At 39.2% G+C, this 24,697-nt stretch overlaps 1 protein-coding gene across 1 annotated transcript in view; it reads right to left on the reverse strand.

Moving 5' to 3' along the window:
• The window catches only part of ctdp1 (CTD (carboxy-terminal domain, RNA polymerase II, polypeptide A) phosphatase, subunit 1), a 108,338-nt gene that overhangs the window by 57,993 nt on the left and 25,648 nt on the right, over positions 1-24,697 (reverse strand). Inside the window, exon 12 of the mRNA XM_079259009.1 lies at positions 5,032-5,249. Within this exon, the coding sequence (XP_079115135.1) occupies positions 5,032-5,249 (218 nt within the window). The remainder of the gene's footprint in view (positions 1-5,031; positions 5,250-24,697) is intronic.

The raw sequence follows: 24,697 nt of genomic DNA on the forward strand, positions 1-24,697 counted from the left end.
TCTAAACATTTTTTTATTTACTACCTGTGAAGAAGTGGACATGGTCAAGAAAATATGCCGAGAAAACAGAACATCAGCAGCATCCTAAGATGCTGCCATAAGTCAGGATGGATTCATGCTTTCATGCCGTTTCCACCAAATTCTGACTCCACCATCTGAATGTTGCTGAAATGGAGACTCATCAGACCAGGGAACATTTTTCCATCTTCTGTAGCCTCAGCTTTCCTGTTCATAGCTCACAGGAGTGACACTCAGTGTCATCTTCTGCTGCTGTAACCATCGCCTTCAATGTTGGACATGTTGTGTGTTCAGACTTGCTATTCTGCATATCTTGGTTGGAACCAATGTTTATTTAAATAACTTCTGCCTTTCCATCATCTCCACCCAGTCTGCACATTCTCCCCTGACAACGATCATATTTCACCAGTTTTAGCCTCTCTACACTGGCTCCCTGTTAAATCCAGGATAAAATTTAAAATTCTTCTCCTCACATATAAAGCTCTCCATGACCAAACTCCATTGTACATAAAAGATCCTATAGTTACATATATTCCAAATAGAGCACTTCGCTCTCAGACTGCAGGTTTACTGGTGGTTCCCAGAGTCTCAAAGAGTACTATGGGAGGAAGGGCCTTTAGCTATCAGGCTCTCTCTTATGGAACCAGCTCCCACTGTGGGTTCGGGAGGCAGACTCCCTCCACACCTTTAAGATGGAGCTGAAAACCTTCCTTTTTCATGATTCTTATAGTTAGGATATGAGCATCTCCTGAGTTGGAGTCTGCATGTACGGGACCCAACTGTCCAGGTTATGCTCTTTGCTCTTATAGTTATGGGTAGTCTAGCCATCCTTTACTTTTGTAGCAATGGGGATGTTACCTGATTCACTGAGAAGTACCTCGCTCTATTTCTCTAATGTATTAATATATAAATTCTCCTTTTATTCGCAGGTCTTCCTGAATTAGTGCAGTTGTACATGTTGATCTGTCTTTCCTGTCCTCTCCACCCCAACCAGTCGAGGCAGATGGCTGCCCTCCCTGAGCCGGGTTCTGCCGGAGGTTTTCTTCCTGTTAAAGGGGAGTTTTTTCCTTCCCACTGTCGCCTTGTGCAGCTCAGGATGGGGGTTTGGATGGAAGTCATGACTCGGTGCAATCAGTTGGTTTCTATTATAGGCTATGTGTGAATTGGCTCGAAATGATGTGTATGTTGATTCGTGTATGTAAAGTGCCCTGTGACAACATTGTTGTGAAGTGGCGCTATACAAATAAAGCTGAATTAAATTGAACAATAAAACACTGTAGTCCAGACAACTGCTGCCACTGATATGTTCTCTTCTTCAGACTGTTCTCTGTAAACCCAACAGATGGTTGTGTGTGAAAACACCAGCAGATCAGCAAGCTCTGAAATCTCCAGACCAGCCCTTTAACAAACAACCATGCCACGTTCAAAGATACTTAAATCCACTTTTCCCCCAATTTTAATGCTGAGTTTAAACTTCAGCAGGCAACCTTACCATGTATATATTTTAAATGTCCTGAGTTTCTGCCATGTGATCGGCTGTTGAGCCAGTTGTGTTGACAACACATTCACAGATGGACATATTGAAGTCACTGGTGATTTTTTTTTCTGACAACAGGGGGTTGAAGTGACATCTCCTGCTTTAAGGAGGACAAATTTTACACACTGAATCTGACACCCAGTGTGGTCTTCTGCTGCTGTCACCTGTCAGCTATGAACTGCTATCGCTAGCTAGGAGGATTAAATTCAGTTCATGTTCGAATTTTAGGTTGTTGTTTTTTTTTCGCGAGAGAGGGACAACATTTCTGTTTTGTGTTGGGTTTTTTTTTCTCGTTTTTTTTTTTCTCCTCAATTATGGAGTGTGGGTGGGTGGGTAGTGGGTGCGCACTATGTTGTTTTATTCTAATACTACCTCATTCTTAACTGAGAGTGCCATTCATATTAATAATAGAAAAACAAAAATACCATCACTATGTTTCTGTCTGATGTTCTTTGTTGACCATTGAAAGTTTCAATAAAAAGACCTTTGAAAGAATTTGTTTTTTTTTTTTTTGTTTTTTTTTAACAGTATTTTCACGTTAAATCAGAATGTGATGTTTTATCTGAAAATGGAAAAAACTGAGACATGAGCTGACTTAAGGATGTCAGAGTGAAACATTTCTTTCCAAGCAGAGATGTCAGGGCATCAGACGGGTCAGAGCAAAGGCATATGATGGAACTAAGTCACTGCTGTCTTCCTATAGAGCCTGAACACCCACCTGCCAATTTGTGACCACGCAGTTATCAGAAAGAAATTTCCACTCTTCTCCAGTGTGTCAGGCTGTTTAATCATGTGCTACACCTCGGTGCCACTGCAACGACTGGAGGTGGACTTCCAATCGCGAGTCCACAACTCTGAGGATGGTGTTTACTGGGCTGAACTCATTAGCAGCAACCAAAGGTGCCAGACCAGGTGACAGATGGACTGACATGTCTGGACATGAGCTGGTACCCAGACACAGCCAACCAGAGTGAAAATCAGCAAGGTCACTGAGTGAACAGGGGTGCAGGAAAACATTAAACTGTGTTATGAGCTCTGACAGTCAGGGCTGCAAGGCTGAACCCAACTCTGCACAAAGAGTCCTGATGTTGTCCTCCTGCAGCTCCGGTCCACATTATTCTCAGTGAGACAAATCAGTCCTGACAAGCAGAGCATTTGCGTTCTGTTAGGAAACCTTCTCAAAAATACAGTTCAAATTTGAGCCTGTTTAGATAAAAGTGCAGCTAATGAGAAGGACAGAGTGCAGTGGTGGTGAAGAAACAGAGAGAAAACAAGCCTGTAGGAAGGTCCCGCACTGCTGATCCGTCTTTTCTTTACAGCTTCACACCTGCAGCGGTGAATTAAAATGATGTTTATGTCAGCAAACTAAACTGCTTCTTTATATGGTGGAAAATCTCTGACTGAAAGTCTTTGGTTGTGAAGAAACTAAAAAATTTCATCTTAATTCTTTGGTTTTGTCGTCTGATGGGTTTTACACCGAACACGCTGCAGATGTGGCTCACTTTCATAAAAACTGACTGCTAAGTGACACACGAACTGCAGTTCAATCTTTTTTTTTGTCCGATGCAAACAGAATACGGCGATACAGTCCTCGGCTGCTAACATCTTACCTATTTAAAGCTTAATGCAAATATAATTACTAGGGCTGTGACGATATGCTTTTGTCCCGATTCGATTCAGATTTTTGGGTGCTGATTTGCTTGAAATTGCGATTCTTACAATTCTTCGGTATTGCGAATTTTTGTAGATTAAAATTTAAAAAAAAAAAAAAAGAAATGGCATGAAACTTTTTTTTTTGCTCGTAATTTTTCTTGATTTCAATGAGGAAAAACAACACAGTAGCCAGACCATCGTTCTGCTGCTATAATGCCCAAGAAGACGAGTAAAAAGATCAATAAAAACAATAAAAATTACAAAACAATTTTTTTTTTCTAAATTATTTTAAAATCAATTTTTGATTTTTTGATTTGATTTTCCCAGCCTTAATAATTAATAGTAATCAATAAAGTCAAGCCTTATAAAATTTGTTTTAATTTTCAAATTACCTCATTTTATTTCCCAGACAAACGTATCAAATCATCTGATGTGTGTATAAAATATCCACAGTTCAATAGGAGCATATTCTAAATGTCTTCTTTGTTTTTTAGGATCTACTGACGTTTGCTTGTTTTTGTAAATGAACTGCAGTCTCTAGTGCAAGTAATTTAGTAAAAAAAAAAAAAAAAAAAAAAAATTATTTATTGTTTTCCCCCTCTAGAGGTCAGCCACCGGGTGCAACTCAAACACACGGGGTGAGTCTGATGCAGGCTGCTCTCATCTTCTGGAGACGCGTTTCCTTGCTAGTCAGCCAGTATAATATATTATATATATTATATTATCAACCTAATGCTTCACCAGGAACAGATGCAGCTTTTTCGTTTTTTCCAGAGCTGCAAAGTGTTAAACTGCATAATATCCTCAACAATCTAGTTGGAGACATGTTGGCCGCTGCTGAACTCCGCCAAAATAGATTCAACTCTCATCGAGCTTCTCTTGTTCATTTGGCTCAGGCAGAGTAAAAATGTTAAAAGAGGTGGGGATAACACATCTCGCCAACGTATGTGCAAATTCCACCTTTCAGATGGTTTCCAATTCCATTGTCAAATTTCAGGATTTTGTGCCCATCTTAGGGTCCTACAGGGCACTAAATTTGTCTACAACATAAAGAAAAATGGAAAAGTAGGCTAAAGAGGTAAATTCTGATGCTAACAAGGATATCAGGACGTATGTAAACCTCGTTAACATTAATGGAACTGGAAATGGCACATCAACTCCTCATTAGAATTCCCTTCAGCAGATATTTGTTCCTCTATAAAGCTAGTTTGGAACATCTTTAGTTGCCACACAGTAAGCCTCACATTCAATTATTCCCACAAATGTCCTCCACCAGAACTATGGCAGCTTCACATCCAACACAACGCAGCAGCTGTGCAGGCATCTACTAGCATCTAGGAATGCCTGGCAGTCATGTCGAAGCAGGGACACCTCCTTGATCTGGAGTCTGAAATGTTATTTTGGTCAAATTGCACCACAGACAGCAAAATAATCGGTCGTGACAGGCTGACAGCTCGGCCTCGGCCAGCAGCAGGAGACTCTAATAGTTATGTTCTGAAATCTTCAAATGCCTGCCGTCTGTTTGGAATTAGTCTCCATGGCAACGGACCAGACTGTCTGGCTTCAGCATAGCCTTGCAGATGAAGTGGTGTGTCATAACGGTCAGTGAAGAAGAAAGCTCGTTTGCAAAGTGGATTTAGGTGAAGCATCGCCCGCAGGGTTTAACGTCATGTGTTAATAGTTTGTGTAAAGAGAAACATTACGAGTTGGATTTTTTTTTCTTTTTTTTGAAACCCCTGATTCATGTTTTACTCAGCGCGAGGCGTTTGTGTCAAGGTCCAGTAAAGTGAGAACAACTATGGGATAAAATAAGAGCGTCTCACCTTGGGACACCTTGCGACAGACTGGATGGTGTCTGAAGTCGCTGCTCTGCGTTCTGCGCCCGGGGACCGAGTCCCTTTCCCGCTGTCCGTCCATTTCCCGGCTGCTCCTTCCACTGCTGCTGCTCCTCCTCTTCATCCTCCATCTCCACGTTACCTGGCTTCTCCCTCCCTCGGCCCTCACTCTCGTTGTCGCTCTCCTCGCCTAAGATGTCGTCCACCTAAATTTGGTTTTGTTTTTGAAAAGGAGCTTTTGTGAGCTTTTTTTTTTTTTTTTTTTTTTGCATCTTCAAATTCTGCAACACCAGATGAAATTATACAGTAAACCTCACAGCTGGCACAAATACCTTCCCTGTGTTTTTCATATGGGACGACACTCAGGTGGGGATGATATTTTGCAGGAAATCTCCACCAATTCAAAGCAAACTTGACAATTTGCACATTTACTCTTCCATTGGTGTTTAGTTATCAAAACTACAGTAAAATATCCAAACAAAATGAACATTTACAGGTCAAAGTATCATCAAAACCAGATAAGTATCTAATATTGTCGGGGGGAAAAATTGGACTCCCCCTGATATAGTAACTACACTTGAACTATAAAATATGAATACACATCATGCCAACAATCACAAGCTTAACACGAGGTAATCAAATATTATATATCAATAATATATTTTTCCTTCTGTGTTTGTTTCATAATATTTATCAGAACAAACATTATTTTTGGGAGATTATTTTAAGATGACGTACACCAAGAAACCTAATCTGCATTTGTGAAGAAAGAATAAAGGAGGAAGCAGAAGAAGAAGAGCCAGTTGAGGATAAAATAATTATCAGTTAATTATCAGCTGATCACAAGGAATGTTTTACAGAAGCATGTTGGAATATTTACCATGGATGAGTAATAGTTTGACAATTTTCAAATACTTAATAGTAATTGTAAGTAATCAAAGAGTTCCTGCGACAATATGCCGTTGTCTTGGTTTAATCAGCATGTGGTAGTAATGTGTCACTACCACGCCAAGATGGTGTCAAATTACCAAGCTGTCTGCCAACCAAGAAGACGACAAGAACATATCGCTTTGCTGAACTCTGGTACAAAAATCAGAGCTGAAGGCAACAAGTGGGAAAAAGTTCTGTGTTGAACCCTTTAAAGGAAAGTGGACTCTGCTTGCTAAAGCTAGCATGTTGTAAGTCCACAACGACATTGTGAGACGCTACTTAACAACGCGGTTGGTGAAACTCCGTCTGTCTGTGATCACAAGCCCTTAAAAACCAATTTATAGTTTCTTGTGCAAAGAAGTCTGACTACTTCGGCCATTAAACCAATCTGAAGCTAACTCACTGTGGCAGCTTTTGTTTCAAACGTAATCAAAGACCAAACAAAAAGCCTAATGTTAAACTTTTCAAAGTACAGCAAAGTTTGCCACAAAGCTCATCCAAAGGGAGGCTTTTCAGCTCACAGATGCAAGTACCAGAGCCATTTTGGGAAAAATCAAAGTATCCTACATGAGAGTCATTCAAAAGTCAGCAGTCAACAGCTAGCTTGATGCGAGACTTTGTCTCAAAGGCAACTGCTAAAGATAAGCTTCCCTTTTTTTTTTCATTTTAAAGGTTTTCCAAGCTTAATGGAATTTGTAGAGTTCACATGTCTGGTGCAGTTCTACAGACCAGAGCCATGCCAGTGCAGCACTGTGGTGATGATATGCTTTTCAGGAAGGTGGCAAATACTTTTCACAGCACTGGATAAACTAATGACTCATACCTTCCAATTAAAACTGAACGTTATCAGGGACCACAAAATACAATAATATGTAATCAATTCTGTACAGACAGAATGAAATTTGAGGTTATATAATGAAATAATTGCATCATGTTTCCGTCATGAGGAACCTTTTCACAGCTGAATAGAGCGAAACAAATCTGTCCCCTGGGAAAGGGTCTGCCAAACACTTGAGGCTAAACCCACAGCTGCTGGTCATTTATAAAGCCAATGATTATTGACCATTTAAAACAAGTTAGCCCATTGACAGCTTTAAGATCAATGGGAATGAGTAGAGGCACAGTAAATGTGCAGTCTTTTCTCCATTTACTCATTAGGTGGGTGTAGCTTTGGCAGAGCTGGAATTAATGCAAACGGCTGTTCTCTTGAGGTTAGAGCCGAGAGCACTGGCAGCAAACCAGGAACCATTACAGACTTCTTGTTGGTTATTTGGACAAGCACGAACTGCCTTGGCAAAGATAGAAGGTGAGATTATTCCAAGTTTGGCTTAGCATTTTCCAGCTCTATTTGCTGAATCAAATTGGATGGAGACTGACCCAGCAGCAAAAAACATATATAAAATAACACTGTAAAAAGCTGTTTAGTTTGTTCCCTAAATGGCAGAAAGACATAATTTAAGACTTTTTCTCAACACAAATCTCTTTGGATTTTACTTCAGTATTTCTCTTTTTACATTTTTCTTTACCATCTCACATCAACCCTTTCTTAAATTACAGCTCTGTTATTGTTGCACATTTTGAAATAAGCTCAATTTGTCTGTCAGTACAGTTAAAGTAAGAAGAAAGTTCAACAAGATAAAAAAACCAAACAAACATGAAGGTGGGACTGCTTTCCTGTCTATGTGGGTTCAATTCAGAGACTTTTGTTGGCAATTCAAGGCTATAATTTAGCCTTATTGCCATAAAACGGGCCTAGATCATACTGCCACCATGTAATTTAATTGACAAAATAATCTTCTATTGAACTTTGGTAGGAATTTACAGGAAACACCATGTAAAAATATATACAGTGTTTGGGGTTTTTTTTGTTGTTGTTGTTTAAAGCCAAATGCAAAGAATAAAAACACAAACTGCTGGATGCCTGCCATTACTTGTATTTCTGTGTCACATTACTCATTTTAATATGAAGACATCCTGCCACAATGGCGTCATCCTAATATGTCACATTATTAGGTAGCTTACTTGGCGATCACGATTCAGCCGATTTGCAGCCTACGGGTAAAGTTACATTTGGCTGCTGAAATGCAACAGAAATGAAAATTTATCGCGCCAAATTGGCAACCCGGACTCGCTGATGGGAAGAAGGTTTAACATTGCTAAGCATTATTTTATGTGGAATTCAAGAACATAAACATTTGATAATGTCAAAAAGACCTTTGCTAGCTTAAACGATACCCAACCTTTCTTGTAACCTAACAAACCAGTGTTTTATGATGTTTGTCCTCAGAGCGATTTTTACAAGCTTGGGGGGGGGGAAAATGGCATTGTAATCCTGATAATGAAACTAAATATACCTTACTGTGGACTGGTGAAGTTTTAACACCTTAAAGATGGCTTTAAAAGTCTTAGTTTATAAAGGTCACCTTATCCCTTCTGCCATTTTTAATATATATCTGAATGAAATCCACTGAAACCAACACTTTCACCAATTCTCTTTGCTTCTTTCTGTAATTTTCCATTTTCTTTTAGTTTAAAGATGTTTGCAAACATGGTGATGTCTTGTCAAACCAATGACAACAATTGAGAAAGCTTGTTTAGCTGTTGGTCAGTGCAGAAGAACTTCTGTTTCCACAACATCTAACAAAAACACTTTGGCTTGACCCCATTTTTATCAGAACTTTTACCTCTTTGACACTTCATGTCTGACTGAGAACCCCTTATAGTTGTCTATATGTCATTCATCCATTTTCTATACCAGTTTATTCCAATTCCCAGTCTATCCAAGAAGCTACTAGGCAAGAGGCCTAGTCACCAGGTCACCAGTCCATCAAAGGATCCAACAAAGAGAGACAACCAACCACTTGTGTTTATACCTTTAGAGTTGCAAATTAACCTAACACATATGTCTTTGGTTGAAAGAGAGAAGCCAGAGTACCCAGAGAATATCCACCAATCATAGAATGAACATGCAACCTTACTCACAAAGGCCCAAATTTGTTTCTTTGATCTGCGTTTTCTTGCACATTTTCACACGTATTCACATCAGAACAGCTGATGTGAATACAACTGAAGGGCGACCACCAACATGGTTGAAGCTTAGGTAGTAGCACAGCTTAAACAAAGGTCAAAAAAATAATTTCTTATTATGATGAGGTTTAAATGATCAAATTGAAACAATTTCACAGGGAGCTAGCAAAAAGGCTGATATCCTGAGGATAATATGCCAATTTAAGGACAAGGAGGGACCCCTCCGGGTCCAGTGCATGCTTCTGAGAAGTACTAGTCAAGCAGTGAAAACTGCCTGTGAGACAATATTTAACAGTGTGGCTGATGAAACCTCGCCTGTCTGTGATCACTAGCCTTTAAAAACCAATTTACAGTTTATTGTGCAAGGAAGTCTCTGACAACTTTGGCTATTAAAAGTCTTCTATGAACAGCGAAGCTAACTTCCTCCAGCATCTTTTGTCTCTGACGTAATCAAAGGCCAAACAAAAAGCTTAATATTAAACTTTTCAAAGCACAGCAGGGTGTGCCACAAAGCTCGTTCAAAGGGAGGCTTTTCATCTCACTACTGCAAGCACAAGAGCCGTTTCAGCAAAAAGAAACTATCTTTAGTTAAAAGACTCCATTGTGAAATTATTATAAGACTTAGTTTGTAGCATTCCCATGGTTTCCTATGATCATTATTGTGCTTGGAGATGTAGAACATGAGCACTGCACTTCTGTAGAATGTAGTTAGACAATGCAGGTAATCCTTTTCATTTTATAAATAGTTGGACTCAGACAACTGTCTTGTCTTGTCTTAACCCTTAGATATTCCCTCAGCCACCAACATGTCCACAACAGAATCAACTGTTTGCCTTCATTGCTACGTAACACAAGCCTGACATACACAAGAACAGCAGCATGATGCAGTCATAATGTTTGAACTTCCCAGTGTAAAGTGAGGCCAACATGACACATCTAAACATGATAGAAGATGGGGTCCCGGCTTCTGAAAAGAACTACAAAACAAAATAAAAAGAATATCCGAGCTCAGGGCTCTAACATTCAAATTCAAGCTTTAGATTCAGCCGTAGGTGTTACTCAGATGCTCAAAGATTCATCTACTGCAGAAGTAGCAGAGAGTCCATTACTTTCCCGTGAAAGCCAGTAATTAGGAGGAGCTGGCACAGTGGGAGCGGAGAGCGGCTGCTGCCCAGAACGAGGAGTTTCACTCAGCTGAAGCCAAATTTTAAGAAAATTAGAGGCCGTTATACAGAGCTTTGATTAAACTCCTGTTCTTACAACTCACTTTGTAATAAATACCCTGCAGCTTTCCAGGATGAGGTCTGGTAACGGTATAATGAAATTTAAACAAAGGCTTTTCTATAACTAGTTATTCATAAGTACAAAGCAAAATGAAAACTGGAGATGATTGTGTCATTATTTCAGTCCATCTCTCCATAACAGCGTCGTTTTCTGCAGAAATATCAGCACTGTTCAGATCCTGATGTTAAAATCACAGATGTCACTACTACACAATAGTACAAGGATGCTTGGATGAAATTAAGTCATAAATCATTTTGTTCCCTTCAGAATTATAAATTGGGATTTGAGGTACCGTCTGGGCATCACAGCTGCAATGCCTTTATGGTGTTTATGGAGTGTTAATGGGTTAAAATCTAGTTGGGTGAGGTTTGGATGTAGATCGATGCGAGATACTTTCATTTTGAGAGACCAAACATCAGTTTTAACACCATTACCATCACCAGCAGTGGAGCTTGCACACCAATCAGGTCATCTGATCCATTGTTCAGACCTAAATGTGAGAGCAGTGTATACATCTACAATCATTGTTGCCAGGTAGACATCAGAGTAGCATGTCTGATCACCAACATTACCGCAGTTTTTGTGTCGTGGCTGGGTATCATTCATAATTTTTTATTTCCTCCAAGGTTATATTTTTATCTGTTTATTAGCAGCTTTGCACAGGAACTACCGGGGGGAATTTTTTTTTCTGACAACATTCCTGAGTACATTTTTGGAGGGATCTGGGAGGAATTGTGGAGACAGGGATATGAAAATCATTTGTTACTACTGTAAAAGAGAAATTGCATAACATTATTTTTTTAATTTGCAGTGCTATTATACTTGCATATCCCAATAGTATGGAAACTATACAAAAGGAAGGTTATACCTCTCGTGTTTAGTTCATTGTTATTATTAATATTATTATTATGGGGAATCCAGTTTTATGTTGAGCAATAAAAAAAAAAAAAGAATAAATATGGGATAAAATATTTTTGGCGTATATTAGTGGGAAATTGAGCTTCTGGTTTTATTTTAAATTTTATTTCATACTTATGTTTCTATTTCAAATGCATGTTCTGATTATCAATGAAACTAATAGTTTATATAAACGGAAAGTAGGACTTTAACTAGGGTGGAAGTACCAGCTGGTCAAAAGGAGCTGATTGGCGGAGGTTTGCGATTTCCAAGTGCTTTTCTAATTTTCACTTACTATACTATAAAAACCCTTTCATTATCTTTGCTTTAAAACGAGTGAATGTTTGTGACATTAATTTAGAAGTATTTCCAGAAGGAAGGGTTCATTTCTGCCCATTTACATACGTACTCTGTTGTAAAACATCACTGCAGACATACTCTAAGTGTCCTTTAGGTTGGCATGGTTATTAGGTGAACATACACCAGCTAACATGGCAATGGTGGAGGAGATAATAACATGTTCTTAAAAAGAAAGCTAAAAGTAGCAGCGCTGTTGACCGCTGTGGTTTGTTCAGCCATAAAATACATAACGAGTTGCAGGTGAGATATACTGCGCAACACTGCTATCAGCTTCTATGGCACTCCTTTACATGCTGAATCTGGGTACGCAGCTGCAAGCTCTCTGAAACCGGACTGAAAAGCGAATGTGATGAACTCATACTGGACTGAAGATCATATTTTTTTGTGTATTTATAAAGAGAATGTGCGCATGCAACCCCAACATGCCACATTAATCAGACATGTTAGGGGAGTTGGCGTAAATTTTACAGCAGCATTGTTTTTTCATCTTCGCATACTAAACAGTCTGATTTTCAAAATAAGACAAACAGCAGCAGCTCAAAAATGGGAAATTAGTAAACAGAATTTTAATTAAAGCCCTGTCCCAATATTCACACTTCTACCCTTGTGTCCCTGGATTGTGTGTTCGAGTGTGTAGCGTGTCCCAATTCTTCAGGGTGGACTCCTTCCCCTTCGCACCCTCAGCCCACACTTCGGCTAACCCCGCACCCATGCAGACTTTCGCAGAAGCATATTACCATAGGGAAGCACCGATACCGAGACCAGTATTGGAATTGGCTCAATACCAAGCCTGTGTACTCGTAGTTGGTATTAGTAAAAGTGTACCAATACCACAAGCAATAGAACACTAGTCAAGCTAATGCAGATGTGTTTGATGACATGCTTCGGACATGTTTTTAAAGAAATAAAATGCCTTGAATGTTAAAATGTGACATTTTTTGTGACACTAAAACATTGATCCTCACTGTAAATTCAACAAGAGCCGCATTCAATATACTAAGACAAGAGGAGAGCCGCCACCCCCTTTTTTTAAGTGAATCCCAGCAGCCCCTAGGAACTTACTCTTCGAACGAACTCTGGCACAGTGATGACAGTCCGCTTCTTTCTTCTAAAAAACTGTTGTTTTTTTTTGCTGCAGTTTGATGATCTTATTCAGCAGAAAAATAGCGTATACAAATGTTGCAGAAATAACGTAATAAATAAGTTGATGGCGTAACAATCCCAGTCCCAATTCTGCTGTTTACCCACGCTTACAACCTCAGCACTAAAATCCTTCCATGCATACTTCAGAGGACCGTAGGGTGTAGTGTGGGTATTGGGACAGAGTCCTGCTGTTTCTTGCATGCACCAGTGCGTGTGACAGACATGTCACAGAGAACAGTGGGATTCTGCAGAAACCTTTGCAAGGCAATGGGGTTTTAGCTAAACATAGTCTTGATGGATCAGAAGAATCCAAGTTATTAATCGCTGCTATTGTTGTAGTGAAAACAATTCTTTACTTTCCTTGTGAGCTTATAATGAGAAGAGCGTTTGTCACTAGCGTGTCATTAAACATGTTTCAGCAAAACCTTAGAGGCAAATAAGTGTAGATGTAAACAAAAGCAGTATTCTAAGTATTTTTAACATTCACTGATAACAATAAAAAATATTTGTTTCCTGTACCTCCTCAAGCTTTACACTACTTCACATGAAATGTTCTGAGGAAGCTGAAGCTTGACATGGACTCATTTAGTATGTAAGCTCTTTAAAATTAAAGTAAGCACATCGAGACAGAAATACTAAAGGCGTGTCATTGCATGGAACATCTTGACTAGACTCTTCTCTACTTTATTTTCCACTGGGGTGAGCATTCTCTCAACAGAGCACATTAAGCAATTTAAAGTGTTGTGATGTGAAGGAATGGTGACATGGAGAGGACAGAAAGTTTCCCTGAGGAACTTGTGTTTGTGTTTCTTTATTTTTGCTGCATCATTAAGATTTTTCTTGGTATGGCCTTGTCACAATCAATAGTATGTTAAGCCTGAATCGGTTTCTGACCTCCAGGTTAGGGTTAGATTAGAGGTTTGAATTGAGGATGACATTATATTAGGTGTAATATTCAAGATATGAGGTCAAACACTAAAAACCTAAGAGATGGTAATATCTTAGAGAAGACAGCTGTGCAAGTTCTGTGAGTAGTTCTGGAGAAGCCAGGTAAAATATGGGAACCAAAACTGCAGTGCACACAAGACTGGCTTTTACAGTTTAGTATGTATTTGTAATAATTAAGGTTAAATGGGGCTTTAGAGTAGACCAAGGCCGCTTGTGCGGATCTGGTGTGGATCCTTGCTATGTCTTGTCCCTGCTGACCCAGAATGAGCCCCCAATTCCCAGTCTCCTCTGGCATGAGAGAAGTTATCAGCCATTTCTAGCTTGCTAGAGTGCTAGCAATAATGAATTTTGCTAGCTGGAGTGCTAGAGAAATAACACAGTCGACTTAACATAGGAATACTTAACAGCATGAATACAACCTTAAGGTTTTACTCCTTAGTCTTTGGAGAAGACTGGGAGATGCAGCTAGCCCCTGGTGATGGAAAAGCTGGAGGGGTCCATCTATAAACAGTGAAGCTAGCTAACAGTGACCTGAGATATGCTCCTTACGAAGCAAAAAGATGTTTGAACGGTGCTGCATTGTAACCTAGGCTACTTAAATTAGGTTGACATGAGCGTCACAATCACCAGGCAAACAGGGTTGGCGTAATGAGACGTGCTTCTGAGTAACACGCAGAGGCGCACATCCCATAGTGAGACATTAGATACGGTTACATGATCTTTTTAATTCGGAATTAATAATTGGGAATTAAATATTTCGGAATTGACGTCTTCACCAACGAGTTTACATGAAAATAATAATTCCGAATAAAGGTTTACATGAAACACGTCCTTACTTAATTCCTCTTTAGAGCGGCAGGTTGGGAAGGGTTCTGATTGGCCAGAGGGTGCACGTGACGTATGATGTATACCGGAAATGAAGTTAGCTCCCTGTTTCTCGTCTTTTTAGGTGTAACTTGTAAAAACTACATAATAAGTACCAGTTTCGCCGCTATTTTTATTATAAATGTGAAGTAGCAGCTCAACACAAGCATACTACTTCACTTTTTGCAGCAACTGAGAAGAAAGATGGACCACCGAACATGGGAGGCAAAATAACGCGCGTCATCGGGACAGGACAAGGTAATGAGCATGCTCAGAACGACCGGAATTAACTTAGAGCAGAACGAAGGTTTACATGACAGAGGAATTAAATAGTTCGGACATAAAACGCGAATAAAGCAGCCATCTATGTTGGAATTAAGTTTAATTCCGAATAAAAATTAGCATGAAGAATTCAGTGTTTACATGGTCATTTTTCATCAGTTTAAAGCGGAATTAACTTTTATTTGGAATTAAACAGAAAATTAAAACTCCCATGTAAACATAGCAATTAAAACAAATGCAATGAATAAAAACCACCTACTTGTTCACTTTTCATTCTGACTTCAAGCTTATGTCTGCATTTTTCGCAATGGGCTTTGACAGGAAATGTCCCTTTCACTGAATCCAAAATAATAACCAACCAAATCATGGCCCCAAAAATGTAACTGAATTGTGATTTTTTAAATCGAATCAAACTTTATTTACAAACAACTGTAACACCGTGTGTTGCCTGTCAAAGGCAACACATGGTGCGTTACATAATAAAAAACAATTCAAGCATAATAAAGTAGACAATCCTTCACCAACCAAAGTAAGCAACATAACTTTAAAAAAACACATTCATTATTTCCTCTCTCGCACACAGACATCCACATGCAACAGAACAGGACAGGACTTCTTGTAGCTGAGTAGAATTTGCCTCTTAGAAAACATGCCATCCAACAATGAGACAAAGGAATATAACTTTGGTGGGTAAAGAGTATATTTAAGGCACTAAAAGAATGGAGATGACTGACTACAGAAAAAGCTGATTAAAACGGTATGACACTTTCCAGTAAATCATACAAGAAAATAAAGGTTAATAAAGAAAAAAAATGTGCAGAGATCAGTAAGCATTTAATAAGCCTGCTGAAAATAGCTCAGTTACTTGTGGTTATCTCAAAAGCTACATGAGGCATTATTGGGAAGAAATCATGTCAAGAAAACTGCATCTTCACTGCCTCTGCTCCTCCTACATGAAGAAAACCTAAAATACTCAAGTTTAGAGAATACAGCTTTTTTTTTTTTTGTTGAGGGTCAGACTTCTTTACAGGATCTGCAAACAGGAAGATACTGACTGCTTTTCACCATCGCCTCTGAAAAGACATGGTACACTGCAGCTGGGGTTGGTTGAGGCGAGTTACATAAGACTGGGAGGAAAGGAATTGCCTCAGGGAGACTTCGGATTTCACAGAGTTTTCAGATGAATCACGCACGTTCTTGACTCGGCAAAGATCAGAAGCATTCCTCAGCAAATTAGTAGTGATGAGATAAATGCTAATTTCTTTCAACTCGGAACACAAGTTGACAGCTTGTCACAGTGAAAGAAGATTTCTGTCAGGCTGCCAAGAAATGGAGCAAGGGGAATACTCACGGTGTATCAGGATGCAGAAGGTGCCGGTTGTGTCACCACTATTTTTAGTTTGTTTGAAACTTGCTTGGGTCTGGCAACCACCTGCTTTGTAAACTGTGAAGCTTCAGCACAATAGGCAGCAGCTCACAGCAGGCTAAGGTTAAATTTCACATTTTCTAGAGCAGGGGTGTCCAAAGTCGGTCCGCGAGGGCCGATGTCCTGCATGTTTTCCATGTATCCCTTTTCTGACACCTGGCTCACAGTAATTGGAGCCAGCAGCCAATCAGGTTTTCCACAGTGACTGATTCATTTGAGTCAGGTGTGTTGGAACATGGCTACATGGAAAACCTGCAGGACATCGGCCCTCGAGGACCGGCTTTGGACACCCTTGTTCTAGAGATTAGAACTGGATCTCATATCTTCCATGTTGCCCCATTGATCCACACAAACAAGGTTTGATTGGATTTTTGCCTGCCAAATATTTTCATCCTAAATTCAACTCCTTCCCTAAAGTGTCAATGAATTTATTCTTGTGAATAACGTTTTAGCCTTGGTTTGAAAAAAAGCAAGTGTCTCAATCACTTGGAAAATACAAGTTTTACAAACAACCTTTACTTGTTTCCTTACTTTTAGCTTTTCTCTTTGTCTAAATGCTAAAATGCTGATATTCATGTGTCCGGGGGCTTGCTTCAACAGTCCATGCAGAGGTCTTCAATGTGCCTTGTTTAAGCCCCCTCATCCAGCTCTTCGTGAGTAACAAAAAACATTCCCACCCACCATTGCCATCTTGGCAGCGTCACACGTCGTTGCCCCCAAAAATTGGGAGAGGTTCTGTGAGCATGGGGGTGAATGATCGGTATCAATCAAACTCCATCCTGCCTGTAGCTAAGAGCTAACTGAGCTAACCCGTAGCAAACAAAGAAAGACGAGTTAAAGGCACGCCGTTCGCTGACTAAAAACTGGGGTTGTGCTACATTAGGACTTTTTGTAGTGGGTACCTGTAAATCTATAAGAAATGCCCCAAATTATCCCAAATTTCAAGATTAAATTACTTCTAAATGGATTAGTTACCCAAAAAAGTACTCCACCACAGCTGTCATGAAGGTAAACCTGACCTATTAAACCTAAAATGTTTTTTAAACCAGGCTGTAAAGATGACTGCTGTGAAGTTGGCCTTTTTAACAACTATGTGAATTTGCTCTGTTTGGGAGCATCAGAGAAGGTTTGACAACAAAACTGTGAGCTTTGAGAAGGTATTGTGTGGAAGTTTACCCAGGAAAGCTATGAAGCCTTTCGCAACTTTTCATGTTGTATTTCAAGTGGACACTACAACCAAAAGCAACAATGTGAGGTACTAAATCATTATCTCATCTGCCGGTGAATAAAGCTGACGTTACTGAAATAATATCTGTTAAAAACTGACAAATCAATTCATCATCAACCCCTGTTGTATCAAGCATTAGAATAGTAAAGTATATGTCAGAACATGTAAAGAGATTTTAACTTTATTTTAATTTTAATCCAGATATTTGAGGTGTTTCTAACAACACGTTGTAGAAGGCGATTAAGATATATAAAAGTCAGGAAGTCTTTAATTGGGTTTCCTCCAAAACCGAATGAAGAGAGTGAACTCAGTGCAGACCAGAACTAGTAAAGGAAACATTGTTTTAATCTTTATGGGCTGATCATCAGTTAAATCCTTTAATCCGCTCAGCATTTCACCACTGCTGCTTTCACATTTGTGCCAATGCACAGGGGTAAGCGTAAACTTGGGGCTTTATTAGAAAACTTAATGAAGCTTTTAAATCAAAAGAAAAGCTATTATCAGCCATGTGAAATCTTAAGACATTGTAAGTCATTTTATGCGTGGAAGCTCTGCTGAGACTGCCTCATTCTTCACACTGAAGCTGTAAGTACAGGTTCAACTCTGTTGCCTCTGAGCACTTTCAGATACTTCCGCCTGAACTTTCACTCAAGTCACGGCGGAGGCTCTACTGGCATGGGTTTGGGTTTCAACAGAGTCCAACGACGTCATCCGTACGATCATAAATAATCTTTTATGGCTCATCAAAAGGCCTCAGGTTGGTGACGAAACAAAACATATTTGTGCACGCTTCTACATATATCAGAACAAAGAAAAAAGTCCTGAGTAAGCATAAAGATTCTGCACAGTCATGCAGAAACTCCACCTCCCAGTAACTCTAGGACTATATCTCACCAAGAATGGAAGAGATCAATACTTGCCGGCAGAGAGGGAGCTGGGATCACAGTGACCGATGACTGTGCAAGACTTTCTATGATCCCAGGCTTAATGAGCCGTGTCTGTGTGAACCTCCATGGCTTCACACATGTCACATCACCACCTGAGTCAAAATCCTTATTGGACTCGAAAAGTATTGCTTCCCAATGTTTCCCTCTTGGCACCCAAACCTGTTGGCTTTTAATTAAGTGAGGCACACTCACACTTAATATATAAATAGGCTGTTTTAAATTGGAAACTTTTGTGTTTAAATGCACCATTTATTTACCCCTTCAAGGGGCCTGACATGGTTTCTATTAAAGTCAGAGCAATGACTTAATGCTGAAGAGGCAGAGGGTGCAGAATAACACACTCAGCATTCCTTAATTATGCTCTTTCATCAGAGTGAAGTCTCTTTCAAGGATAATGTGAGAATATTTAAATGAAGACAAATAAACAGTAAAAGGGACTTGTTAGAAAGTATTAGTGTTTAATATTTAAAGGGATGTTGAGCTTCTTATTCCAAACATTGTAACACATCTGCCAGAAACAACTTGATCAAATAACTGCAAACTAGTATTCATGTGTGAATTTTTGCAGCGTTATTGCAGAGCTAAAGATCCTTTAATTGCAATGATCCTGGCAGCTTCTACAAGGCTGGACTTGTTGAAAAGTCATCTTGTTCCAGACTATCTGATGCAATGTACATTGTTATTAAACTGGGATGTTACTGTTCTGTGAGCTAATAAATGGACTGCTAATGCATGGATGATGTTTGTAGCTGACAGGAAAGATGAGGCAGTAATGGAAAGTGGTGAAAAGCATCTTCATAACTGTTGCATTATCTTGTCATTTACAGATATTCTGCAAATTACAATCGCACAATGTTAGGAAGATGCAACACAATGGAATATTGATGATGTTTAACAAATAGTTCAGCATATAATATTAATCTTCCCACACCACATGTCCCAAACTGTGCATGTTAGATTGCGTCTGTCCTATTGTAAGCCAACATGATGATGGTACATATTTTATATATTATGCAAGTCCACCAAAAAAAAAAAAAAAAAAAAAAAAAAAAAAAAACTGTTTGACACTGAAATTTAAAAGGAGGCAATACGATTAAATGCACTATAGTGATGATTTGTTCCAAGTAGACTTCTTGAAAAAGGCAACAATCATGAACAGATTTTACTGGCCTGAATAATCATGTGTGACAGCCCACACTAAATTATGATGTATAAAATAAAGTCAAACAAAATTAAATTAAATTAAAATTAAAATTAAAATTAAAATTAAAATTAAAATTAAAATTAAATTAAATTAAATTAAATTAAAATAAATTAAATTAAATTAAATTAAATAAGGCAATCCCCATCATCACAGCAAACAAGGCAAGAGTTGTTTCAAAGAAAGGTCACCATGTCGGTGCACTGCTGTTCTTCATTGTCGGGCAACTCTGCACATGTTGCTCCAGGTAAACTGACATACCACCATTTACCCACTAGTGACATTTAAATGTGAGGCTATCTACCTGACTCAGACGTGTACCTTGCTCCAGCCAATTAAGTCTGTTTTTTTTCCTTGTGCCCCTGAAGATCCTCAATGTTTAAGAATGTCACAGACTGCCCTTTTGCTGAGGCGGTCTCAGGAAGATGACATTTGAAAGACATTGTAGCTACAAAAGATTCCTCCTATGAGTCAATTTCTTTTCTTGTCTAAAGTGCACAAGATGTTGAACAAGGAGTTAGTAGTGCCTGCAAGGTGCAAAACCTGCAACTTTCCAATTTGGTGTTTTATTGGTATCTTAATATCTAAAGTTTTCACTTCTGTTTACCAGACATTTTGACCAATGAGCAACCTCTAAAGGTTTAAAGAACCTGTGATTGTTCATCAACACACATCTACATGAATTAAACCAGAATGTCCCGCTTTGTTGCTGGAGGATCACAGTCCTGCAGGGTTTAAATGTTTCCCAGCTCTAAACACACAACAATTCAACTCCAATGTCTCTCAATGCAACCCAAGCATGTTGACATAATAATATGATGTTGCAGCTGGAAATATCCTAAATCCGCAGGACAGTGGACCTTCAGGGGAAACTTTAGACACCTCGGGATTAATCCTTTCGTGGTGAAACAAGGGGGAAAATAACATGTTTTCATGACATGTGATTTGTTATTTTTTATTTGTTTCTTCATTCAGGTTAGTAAAAAGAAAATGCCAAAAAATAAACAATATAGGCGTTTATTTAATTAAACATGGTCTGTATGGGCACCCAAATGTCTTGTAAATTCAAAGTTCACCTTTTTACACAGAGCGCAGCATCATGATGCTGGCTGCACTCTGCCATATGGGTGTTGTTTAAAAGCTGTGGTGCTGATGAATGGTGTGTTATTAACGGTTCCTTTGCTGTAAGTTACTAAACTTGATAGTAAAGGGGAGGATTTTAAGCAAAGTTTAAACTCACTGGCCTCACTTTGCCATTATTTCATTTTAGCTACATGCAAGGCCGGATTATCCAATGGGCATTATGGGCACGGGCCCAGGGGACCATGCCCTCTTGGGCCCATTGGGGGGGGGGGGGGGGGGGGCACGTAAGGCATACACCAGCAGTTTGGACATGAAACAAAATGTACAAAACAGCCAAATAGGCACACCACAGTGTCTAGTGTATTGCTATAGGCTGAAAGATGTTCAAAATGTTGTTTGAGTGTTTCACAGTGTATAATTCACAATTCTGACAATGTTGTGGTGGGGAAGTGGGCCCCTGGGACACTCTGGGCCCGGTTTTAAGCCTGTCCTGGTTACATGACGTGCTCTGTTTAATTCCCTTTTGGTTTTTTGCAGAACTTATGAAGTCAAAATGCTGAATGACAAACATCTACAAGCCGAGCATGTAGAATGCTCTCAGAGAAGACTAAAATAATGTTCATGTGTAAGAGTAGGGGTGGATGAAAAAACCGTTTCACATAAAAATTGTGATTTGTTTTTGTTTTACAATTTTTAAATTGAATTTATTTAAGGACAGAAAAATAAAGTAAAAATTTTGGACACATTTTGGATCGTTTACTTTGAAGGGAAAAGCAGAGCTGGACGTATCGAAAGCTGTTTGTAAACTCTGTAACGCAAATGTCACGAATTGCGGTACCACGACTGATGTTACTTCAAGATTTTCATAAAAATAGCTACAAAACCGGTACTTATTATGTAGTTTTACAAGTTACGAGCTAAGGAGCTAACTTTGTTTATTTCCGGTGTACATCATATGTCACGTGCACCGTCTGTCCAATCAGAACCCTACCCAACCCGTCGCTTTAAAGAGGAATTAGGTAAGGACATGTTTCATGTAAACCTTCATTTGGAATTATTTTCTTGTAAACTCGTAGAAGAATACATTAATTCCGAATTATTAATTCTAAATTAAATAAAAAACATCATGTAGCCGTACCCAATGTGTGTACAAAACTTTGACAGAACTGCAGGAATACTCGAGAACTGTTTCTGAAAACTACTTGACTTAAAAGATTAGAGTGAAGTCTGGATGGCAAATATAAACGATGGGTAAAACCATTTTTCACAGCTGCACCCATCTGCACATGTCACATGTTATACCCCAATCTGAAAGATGTGCATGGAACCCCGGCCAAGTGGGCTGCGTTGGCCCAGAAAGCAATCAATCATTTCTGGAAGGAATAAAGTAATTCTCAGAATCAGGTCTTTTGGCTGAGCTCCTGAAAACATGGCTGATATTTTTTTAAAGGAACATGACATTACATGTTTCTAAGCTTTCAGTACGTAACAGATGAGCTTTGGCTGAACCTGTGGAAGGGTCACAGCATTTTTTATGAGACAAAAACAACCAGATGAGGCAAAAATATAATTAAATCTTCCCTGCTCAATGATGAAGCTCACTCTGCTTCATGCTAAAACTTCTAAATGTCACATTTACACAATAAATGCAGCTGATGTTTGGGGAACAATGCCCCGTGTGAGCGGTGAACACCTCCTTAAGCAACTCCATCTTCAACTGCTATGGTACCACATTGCACGAGACTGGCCTTTAATCAAGGTGGAGAATTCTTGTTGGGGCCATGCTGCCATGACAACGGCCTACACAATGGCGGTGATGATTAAATGCGTAAAAACATGGTTCTGTGGCTGTAAAACTAAAGGAGCGGGAGAAATGAAAACACATTTCTACAGCACTTCTAACAATTAGAACAGGTTAATTATTTGTTTCTTATGAATATAACAATGTTATTATCGGAAGCATCAGCATAAGAAGCATGTCCTTAAGCAAGTATTTGGGTCAGTTTCCATTGTTTCCTCTACTGTTATATCTAATTAGTGCCTTCAGAAGTGTGAAGAGATTAAGCAAGGTGTTGGAAACCTTCATTAGGGATTTTTCTCCATATTGCCATGATAGCATCACACAGATGCTGCAGATTTATTGGCTGTACATCCATGATGAGATCTGGTGACTGTGTAGGCCACTGGAGTACAGTGAACTCATCGTCATGTTAAAGAAAGGAGTTGGAAAGGATTTGAGCTTTGTGACATGGAACATCATCTTGCTGGAGGTATCCATCAGAAGATGTTACACTGTTCTCATAGAGGGATGGACATAGTGGGCAACAACACTCAGGTAAGCTGTGGTGTTTAAAAGTAATGCTCAGTTAGAACCAAGGGGCCGAACTGTGCCAAGAAAAAAGAAAAAAAAAAAAAACCTTCAGCATCACACTTTGGTAGGAACCTGACATCACATCCAAACCCTTCGGAGATTAACATGAGATTATTCTGAGGGGAAATGTTGAAGAAAAGCAGCTCTACTGGTTAATCGCAGAGGCAGTGTGGGTACATCGCATGGATGGATGACAGTCTATCATTCTGACTTGGTCATTTTATAAGTCGCAACTCTACCAGTTTTTTTTTGTTTTTGCTCTACAACAACAACAAAAACTTTCACATGATTGTCTGTTTTAAAAGCCCTTTTATGTACAACATTAAAACTGCGTCAACTATAGATCCATGTGGCGGACGTTGATGTGCAGGTTGGACAAGAAAGGAAACAATCAGAGTATAACTAACTGGTGTCCTGGTGATTCAGTGATATTTACCATGAAATTTAAAAATAAAGCAACTGAATAAAGAGACTGACAATGAAACAGAAAATTACTTTAAGTTCTGCTAAATGAGTGGAGGTGTACTTCGTTTCTACACATAAATCCCACATTTTACCTTCTGGCTTCCTTTTATTTATCCACTGTTGCATTCAGGACCTTTTAAGACTTTTTTTTTTTTTTTTGCTTTTAACAATTAAAAAGCATAAATCAAAATGTTGAATTAATAAACATAACACTGATGATGAAGTTAAAAGGAACAGGCTAGGACTGATTTACTTTCACTCTGCATGTTGCACTTTCTGATTACGGCTTATTTAACATTAATGAAAAACATTGTTAAGACAAAACTAAATCAGTTTTAAACTTTTTATCTGAAGAGAAATATAAAGTAGCTTTGCAGCCATCAGTGCAGCTTTCTTGTCAGAAATCCTTCTAGCAGGAAAGAGTAGATAATCACCACGGACCCCATTTCAAACAAGGCTTGTCACAGGTCTCACGTGGACAACCCACACAGCCCTTTTTGTAGAATAATCACTCTCTGAGAGGTTCTTGGCACATCTCAAGGGTCTGCTGGACGCATTTCGCCCTGCTGAAGCATTAGCAGAATTCAGACTCAATTAAAGAGCATTATCCAAGCAGGAGGTGCTGAGCTCTCAGACATTAGTAATCACTTCACCTGCCTCCCGAGGGAAAAAATATACCATGTAGGCAGCAGGCAGCCATGATGTAGAGGGATCTAAACATCAGAGCAGAAAATATGGTGGATTTAATGGCAGAACAGGAAAGCTTTATTTCAATTCATCTATCTTTGTTATTTATGACATTAAGGAGGAATCTCATATAACAAAAAAAAATCACCAAATATGGGCAAAGAGGTGGAGCTGAGAGGGGGGCTGTGAGCGTCATGATGTATGATTGACATTGAGCGAACTCCGAGCTTTCTGTAGCTCACAGCTAACCGAGCTATCCCGGAGATAACAGTAGCTAACCAGCTAACGGAGGTAAGCCTGCTAAAGTTAAGTCACATTGTTAACCGGCTAAAAACCGTGGCTGTTCTTCGTTCTTCTTACTTGAAGCGGGAGATCGAGTACCTGTCAATCAAAGGGACACGCCCCTAAATATGACGAATTTTGAGATAAAATTACTTTTAAATGGGCCAGTTGGAAAAAATTTCACTCCCCTCCACAGTTGTCATGAAGGTAAACCTGCCCTATTAAACCG

Source organism: Telmatherina bonti (assembly GCF_933228915.1).
Source record: "Telmatherina bonti genome assembly, chromosome: 19".
Classification (NCBI taxonomy): domain Eukaryota; kingdom Metazoa; phylum Chordata; class Actinopteri; order Atheriniformes; family Telmatherinidae; genus Telmatherina; species Telmatherina bonti.